The sequence below is a fragment of the Aptenodytes forsteri genome, unplaced genomic scaffold (assembly GCF_000699145.1).
Source record: "Aptenodytes forsteri isolate BGI_AS27 unplaced genomic scaffold, ASM69914v1 Scaffold65, whole genome shotgun sequence".
In the NCBI taxonomy this organism is placed as follows: domain Eukaryota; kingdom Metazoa; phylum Chordata; class Aves; order Sphenisciformes; family Spheniscidae; genus Aptenodytes; species Aptenodytes forsteri.
In genome coordinates, this window is record NW_008795127.1 from 6379360 (window position 1) to 6388375 (window position 9016).

Genomic DNA, 9016 nt, shown 5'->3' on the forward strand with positions numbered 1-9016 from the left:
CCATTTTATTAGAAAGAGAAAAAGAAGTTACAATGAATAATTTATTATATAAATAAAATATTTTCCATTAATATCACATTTTAATCTAGTTCTGATTTGAATGGTAATTAATTAATATTTTTTTTTACTTGGTAGACTAAGCACAAATATTCCAAATACATTTCCCTTTCTGGGTTGGGTACATAAATCACAAAGAAGTCACATCTGTCCCCTGATTGAATGAATTTGCAAAGACTTCTTATATCATGTAGAATTTGATTCTGGGAATTCTTGTGTACGAGACTACCATTGGCATTCCATAAGCACTGGAGCTTGTAAACTTCTACTGGTCAACATTCACAGCAACCCCATTTGATCATCACTGAAAATTATTTCCTTAATAGAAAGAATAAATACACCGGAAAATTTTTGCTTCAGTAGCCACCTATAAAAATTGCACTGGGCTTGTAACTCAGAAGTTACAATATATGCTTGTGTTTATTTAACACGAATTTACAAAAATGTGTACTTAAAATGAAACATGACTCTCATAAACACCACTTCAGTATTGAAGAGTCAAAACATAAAATCTTCCATTCAGGCAGGAACTGTACACTTCACTTATGTACAATGTTATATTTAACAAGTATATATGTTAGTTTTCAAATCACTTTCAGTTGTCAGTAGTTCCAGGCATAACATGGAGGTGGGAATGGGAGCAATATTAATAAAAGAAACTTGCCAGGGTGGCTCTGTCCAGGTGTATCAGGTATAATCTTTAGAAAGAGAACATTCACCACACCAGACCACGCTTTGGCCTAAAGGTCTCATTTGTCTTGTGGTCAATTGATCCTGCTCCTGCAGAGCATACATTTTCAATACACAGATTGTACTAGAACTTTTGGTCTTCTCTGAATGTTTATTATATTCAGTTTCATCCCAGTCATCACATTGATTTCACTGTTTAACTGTTCCTCAATACTATTAATCATTATGACAGATATGGTTCCAGACATTGTGCCAGCATATGTTTAGATTGTACAGTATATATGCTATCAAGTTAATATTTTAATTTTCCATCATGATATTGTTTTCTTTTTCTCAGAACTATCTTTCAGATTTCATGAAAGCTAGTTTAGGCAAATGGTTTTAAAGTAAATGTCAAAAACACAGACAAGTGTTAGAACAAATGGCCCATGTGAACTGAAGTACTGCAATTTATCTTATAGTTCATCTCTACCTTGAATGTTAAAACATACTGGCATATGAAAATTATATAGTTGAGTCTAGTGACCCAATCTATATAATCCTCTTTGTATGTATGCTTCTGACAGCATATGCAGAAGAGCAAAAAGACGAGACAAAAAACTTGCATTGTTATAATTCAGATTAATTCTGAAGAGCCTAAGGGAATCCAAAAGGTTTATCTAGTGAGATGTCATTACACTGTCTCCTCATACTGGTTGATGAACACCAGCCTTTCAGTTTTCCTTCTTTTCTTCCACATTTCCTCCAGTTTCCTGCCATTTCTTACCTACATTAGTCCTGAAATATGCCTTTGCAGCTCTGTAGAATTACCTGTCTAATCAAACTGTACATGAATACAGAAAATTCTTCAATGTTTATAAATCCTAACTCTTTTGTTTGGCTTTATCAGCTTAGCCTATCATCTCCTCTTTTGAGAGGACTTAGTCATGAACCCAGTGGAAAACTTTTATACATGGCAGGTTCATATCACTGTATGAAATGGCATGTACGAATATTTGATCTTTTACCTCATGTCTATATCTTGCCCACTGAAAGTTCTCTCCTTCAATTTAGTTCTTTGGTTTGTAGATAACCTATACTTTCTGGCCTGCCTTCCTCTCCTTTTCCCTCTCACTCTTAATCTCGCAGATTAACAATACAGTCTGATGAACAGATGACTTGCAGATCTCCATTAGCAAAAAATGTATGTAAAAAGAGTACAATTTTTCCATTCCTATCACATGCCCTACAGGCTGATTCAGTTTGCTACTTTAATTAGCCAGAAACCGGGTCTACTTTTAAAAATTATAGGGTTAATATATTTTTCTCGGCACTAAGATGCACAAGACAAAACAGTGATCTAGGATTTCTAAACCTTAAGTATTTAGAGGGAATGATGCTGCACAGTGCTCTGCTCTCTGTGAAATAGCATTTCTCTGAGTAGCTGCTGCCTTTTCCATTTTGTAACCTCTCAGTCAGTCTCCTACAATGTTTCAAGAATGGATAAAAGTTTTGTTTTTATCCTTGCCTATTTATCTGCTGAGGTATGAGACTCGCAGAAAGAGCATGACTGGCTTGCATGGCCTCGATGCGTATGAAGTATTAAATGGCTTATCTCATACCTTTCACAGCACGAAAGATTAGAGAAAGACTGTGTATACAAGCACTTCCATTAACTACTGTCATCTAGCAACAGTGTTCCCTGGGAACATAATACTGTTCAGTTTTTTTGTCTTGCCACTTCTTCCCTTCTCTGTAAATACCTCACAACATCAGGCATAAAACGGTAAGTAGTTTAAGTTTTACTGATGTTGGAGGACTTTTCGGCCATGAATTTCAGTTTTTAGCAGATGATAGGAGGGGGGAGGGTATATCCTCAAACATGGACTATGTTCCTCTGAAATTCCTTATGTATTGGGCTACTATAATGATATATTTAGACCCCTGCTTAACTAATAGATAGCAATGTTACATCTGTAAAGTTAGTCTTTTATTTATAACCTTGACAGCATATGTACAGAGTAGATTTTAATGCTAGCTTTAAGCCATCTTTATTAATCCTCGTCATCTCGGGCTTCCCCAGGGATTAGCTATAGGAGTCTGTTTAAATTGCACAGCTTTCCCAGCTTTCTGAAAAGGCATAGAGCTTGTTAGACTCACTGCAGCAGATACATCCTCACAAGAAGCCACTTCAGTTTTTCTCAGACACCATACCCCTGTATCCGCGTTGCTCACCAGATGTTCTGGGATGCGTGCTGGGACAGGACCTGATAGCTACCACTCAAGATTATGACACCAGAAAAACCTGGATTGATCTACATCACAGTGTGAAATTTGTAAGCACCAGTGGAAAAGCATGCACAGCTATGATTAAAAAGATCATTTAATTTAATGAGCAAAATAACTGACCTACATTGTATTGCAATGCACACTGGAGTAAGGTCCACTGGATTAGTTTTAGAGCAGTACACTACAGAACATCTGCAATGAGGGTTGCAGAAGCGTAGCTGTCCTGATGTAAACAAACACATAAAAATATTGAGCTCCCAGAAAAAAAGATAATAAAGTTCAAGAGAATTTAATCTAGCCTGATGTCTGACACATGTCCTCTGATTTTTTCTGAGTTAATTCTGAGTTTGAATCAACAAGACATGTCTTTTAGAACCCATTTAATTTTGATTTACAGATTTCTCATGATCCTTCCCCATCACCACTGCAGCTAAACTGTTAAAATGGCCAGTCACACGCTCTGTCAAAAGTACAAATAGCTAATGTTCTATTGTTGGATGTTCTTACATGTATGTCTTCTACACTGAAGTGCCTTTTATTATCACGTATATAATATTCTAATATCTCCTGCTTCTATTTTTTTAAACAAAAGCATAGAAATAGTCTTTTTCTTATCTTCTTTGATATTCTAAGTATATCAGGGCTTACTGAAAATCAGTATTAAAAGTCCAAAAGGCTGCTCAGATTTTTTTTGAGATCTATTTGTTAAAAGATATCAAAAGCTGCTGATTAAAAGTATATGACATTACTGGCTCCTGTTTAATATCCTGTTGAGTTACTGTTGAAATTGAAAGTATTTTATCACAGTCATGTTCTGACATCAATACTTGATCTTTCTCCAAGTACAGAACTATGCTGAGCACTATTCAGTATAAAAGATACACTTATACTTACAGATACACTTATATAGAGCTTACAGTGTTGAATGCAACTGGATTTTTACTCAATACTATTGATAACTCCACCATTGCTACATTAATAGTGGACTTGTTAACATTTCATTTATTCTTGATATGAGAAATGAAAGTGTACTTTTTATTACCCGTCACTCCACTGACTGATGATTATGTCCTTTGTTTCCTTCCTAAATTTTAGCAATTCCTAACTTCTAGTTTGCTATCAAATTCTTTTTTTCCCCCATCTATTATTTTGTTTTCTTATTATGCTTGCTATAGTTACTTTCACATTTACTCCTAGCTGAGCTGAATGTTTTTACATGTGTAATCTTTTTTTTCAGTTGTAATACTGGCAGAACATTATTAAATTGTTCCCAACACCATCCAAATTTCTTCCATCTAAATTATTTCTGCGGGGGTTTTGACTCCTAATTATTTCAGGTCTATAATACTGGACTTTTAAAGCAGCAATGTGTGTATGTGTGTGTAAATTATTCATAACTTTGTCATATAAATTACAGAACAAAGATAATAATTTGCTGCATTTTAGTTTTGTAATCAATTCCTCTATCAGTCAGGATGTGAATTAAAACAGGCATCGTGCCATGCGGTTGTCACCTGTGCCTCTGAGATTCTCCCTTTCTGTCCCTTTTAGTGTAAATTGGCAGTGATGACAGTATCTTACTCTGGGAGGTGGAGAACTCACAATGATGGGCGGTTATATTGTTTGGGGCTACTTTCAGCCTGTATTTCCTTCGATGATCCCAGTCATTTACAGTGCTTCTGCTGTGAACGGCAACATGTCTGTGCATCAGTCTTTGTAGGGGATTTTGTACAGTCTTCTCTCCTCAAATTTTTCCCAGCCTGCTGTCCTTCACCTCTCTGCAGCAGGGGCTTAATAGTGTTTCTGTGCTGCTTTTCTGCCATATACCACTGATTTTATCATAAAATAATACTTGTCTCCTGTAGAAAAAAAAAAAATACATGCCATATCTCCCCAGATTCTTTACACGTACTGCCAACACTGTGATATAATGGTATCAAGCTGCCTTTGTTGATTTTCAATACCTTATAAAAAACACTAGTAAGTATTTAAGGAACTCACCTTTTCCTAAGCTTCGTACTGTTATCTGCAGGGCTTAAAACCATTTTGATTTGTTACCTGTCGTCTTGAAGTTCATAGTCTGCACCTGAAGTAATGACTGATCTTACTTTGGCTCTCATTTACTCCTTCAATAAATAAAAAAATAAACTATAAGCAGCTGGAAACTCATCTGTTTATACCAATGGAAAACATGGGTTTTTCCTGTTTTAGTTACCTAATTTCATGACATTGTTTATTAAACACCCTGAAAATGTAATGTAAGTGTAAACATTGCAGAACTCGATACAGATTCATGAACGTTGCTGGTATTTACTGTCTCATACTGACTTATGTTATTTCCAATGGAAGGAGACTAAAAAAAAACCCAGTATTTTTAATCATATTCAATGTTCAGAAACAAATGGGAATAGCTTGATGACCTTCTTAATAAGACTTTAACCTGAAATCTTTTCTCCTCTTAATATAGGTCAGCTAAGCTCTTTATTTTGTGCGTATGACTCTGTACCTTTATTTAATTATTCTCTGGATGTAGCTATTGTTAAACCCCCACAATTTAGCACAGTTCAGCACATATTTCCAGCTGCTTACAGGAACACACTGGGGAATGTGCTTTAATATCACTTCACACTTATTAAAATACAAATCATTCCAGAGCAAGCATATGCTACTGCCATTAATGAATAAATTTTTATCATAAAACGTACAAGTGAAAATTCAACCTATTCAAGAATCTGAATAAACATGTTGGGTGAAGTATTTGCATGTACTGTAGTAATGAGTGTTAGTGGTTATACAACTACACAGAGTTGAAAAACAAGAAATGCTGACAGCTTTTTTATTCCTAAAAATAATTATTTCTAATACATATTTTTAATATTTCTAATAACCTTTCTAATAATTCTAATAAAATATTTCTTTTTTTTTAATATTTCTAAAAAACTCATGGCTTTGCCTCAAAGCAAGTCTTTAAAATATGTCATGATGCTGAAAGAAACTTACATTTTTTTTTTCCCCCCTCTTGTGTAGATATTTTTAAACGCAGATACAATCCGTCTGGGAAATCTACCAGTGGGTTCCTTCTCCTCCTCCTCCTCCTCCTCCTCTTCCTCACCCAGCTCTTCAGCTCCTCGCCAGACTATCTATGAGCTCTGCGTGTGTCCCAATGGTAAACTTTACCTGTCCCCAGCAGGAGCAGGCTCCACATGTCAATCCAGTAGCAACATCTGCTTGTGGAGCTAGAATGACTCCAATTTATCCTCACACCAGAATAGCCTTTTGTTACTATCCCTCTGCTTCACAGTTCTGCTCGGTTTCCCTTGTGACAAGTTCGACGCTTCAAATGGCCTGCAGAGCAACTTCTTCCAGTGTAAGCAGGAATACAGCGCTGCCTTCTCTTGTGGTTTGTGTTGCCACTCAACGTAGAGATGGGAGTGAGATATTCAGAAATCAATGTATTCTTCATCAGGAAACCTGGAACATAATATCACCTTTTGTCCAAAAGGGAGAATTACACAGGTGCCTTTGCTACATGAAGTGAAGCACATAGTTTTAGATTTTTGCAGGACCTGGATATGAACTGCATATATATATATATACAGTACATAAACAAATTTACCCAGAATCTGATGGTGAGATGAATTGGTTCCCCATGTATGACAAATAACTTTACTGTCTGAAAGCACAATTTTCCATTCATCTTTTTGGATGTAAACTTTTATCCCTGAATTTTAAAATTTTGAAGCATTGTGTGATGCTTGCTTTACTAAACAATTAAATTCAGTAAATGGTTTTTAACACAAAAAGAGACAGAATCCCTCCCTGAGTTTGGTTTCTTTAAAAGCGTGTTATTACTCTTTGTCTACTAAGTCTAGGGTTTTGTACACTAGGTAAATTTTGGAGGTGCTCAGCAATATTACCTTGCAGAGTTAAAAAGACATCTGCTCTTGTTTGTCAGATCTGAATGGCCTTATATAGGATTTTCGTGGCTACTGCATGTGAAGCGATGGCTTTAAGTAGAACACACAGTTTCTGGAAAAGAAGAACAGGGTAAAGAGGGAAATACTGATGATATGTTTGTTGATCAGTGTATTGCTCTTCACAAGGTATTTATAATTGGCAAACGCAAAAACAAGAGAAAATCTTCAAAGGTACATCTTGTTCATTTTCTAGCTACGTCTGACTGCTGCCATTTGAACACAGTACAAACGTTAGTACTAATGTAACGTGTAATGCTGAGAAGCAATGCACTAACAACTGGTATGACATTCACAGTTATTATTCTCTTTTGTTTACCATCTGCTGCTAAGGTTTTCAAAGTAATAGTGATATATATAAGAACACATATTAAATGACATTCAATATTAAAAAGTTCATTGATATTACACTGACTTTATCAGGTCTGTGTTTAAATTGTGCAGCCCCATTTGCATTCAGATCTCACTACTGACTTCCTTTTTTGACAAGTTTGATGTGGGATTTCTTTCTTGTATCAATGTTCATACTTGTTTGGCTTGGTTGGTAATTGAAATCTTATAAAAAATACTTTGGTATGCTGCTAGTAAATTTATCACAACATTGATTAACAAGAGTATCTTGAAACTTGCAGAACCCAGGAATGTAAAACAGTATAAAAATGTTTCCTATTGTGGAAGATGGCTTGATTACATGAGGTAAGTGTGCTTTTTAATTCTATCCTTTAAGTTACATCACCTAGCATGTAGCTTTAGAGGCTTCTGAATGTAAGATCACCAATGCAATGACGGCTTTTGCAAGGTAACTCTAAAGTCAGGGCAGACAGTGCAAGGTGGGTATTTCTACGCATTTTTTTTTTTCTTAGAGAAAAAAATGAAAATGAGCAAGTTAATACTGTGATTACCTTTCGATTTTATTACCACCTAATAAGGTTGATTTTATTTTCACTTCAGGTGAAATTCACTCCTGTGCAGAAGACCAGCACAAGACGTGTCCACGGCTTGACTGGTGCTTGCCTTTCCATTGGCCCTCTTCAGAGGTGTGAATTTCACTCCATAGCAAGAATGCTATATTTGCTGTTTCTACCAGTTAAAGGAAGATTTTAAATGGATTATCTCTTCAAAAGAAGGCTGTTAACAGCTGATTTGTTATTTCTTTGAGAATTTTATTCTTTTACTTGGAAAGAAAATATATTAGAAAATATGACAAGAAAATATATTAGAAGCCTGAGGATTTTTAGTAAGAGGGACAGAAAGAGGTACAAGTAACAAAGGAGGTGATAATAAAACATTAGAAAGTGTAACCATACAACAGACCCTTAAAACTGTAGGGAAATGGACATCTTTTTCTCTTATGCACAAGTAATAGAATGGTAGTGTGAGAGTCATGTGGATAAATAGTATTTCAGGAGGAAAAGTATATGGATCTGTATGAGGAAACATCTATATGTATTCATTATCTGTGCACAGGTATATACGCTGGTTACTTAAAAGATGAACAAACAGGTTATAGTGACTAGTCTATTTGGTGAATTAAAATTTGGCTTCTTACAAATTGCACACAAGTAGACTAAGATTTTTTTTTTCTCCTGAAATAAACCCACAGGATGGCTTGCAGATACTTTGTCATGAATTTTCCATTGAGAATTTCTTATTTGTTTGTTCTTCACCTTATGTGATGACTTACCTGCAATATGTACGAAAAAGGTTTCTGCCCATTGGATGGAAAGACGCAACCTTTATAAATTTTACACAAATTTGGGTGGGAGTGGGCAGGTAGAAAGAAAACTATATATCTTTTGTTACTAGATCCATTTTAACAGCAAGGCTGGAATAATTTACCACTTCGTATGAAGAAAACTCAGGGCAGAGGTGCAGATGGCACATTGGAGTCAACAAAACCAAGCCAGTAAGTCCACATAGCTCTGCAGTGTCAGGATTTTCTTGCTTGGAGTCCCTTCAGTCTGAATTAGAGAGTATTTGGGAGCTTCAGCAACCTATGAGATAGCATAATGAGTTCTCATAATGTC

At 35.6% G+C, this 9016-nt stretch overlaps 1 protein-coding gene across 2 annotated transcripts in view; it reads left to right on the forward strand.

Moving 5' to 3' along the window:
* Nucleotides 1-6255, forward strand: part of SGCZ (sarcoglycan zeta) — a 253050-nt gene extending 246795 nt beyond the window's left edge. For both annotated transcript variants that reach the window (XM_009277404.1, XM_019471552.1), the window contains one exon: nt 6043-6255. In XM_009277404.1, coding sequence (XP_009275679.1) covers nt 6043-6255 — 213 coding nt within the window. The remainder of the gene's footprint in view (nt 1-6042) is intronic.
* The last annotated feature ends 2761 nt before the right edge of the window (nt 6256-9016 follow it).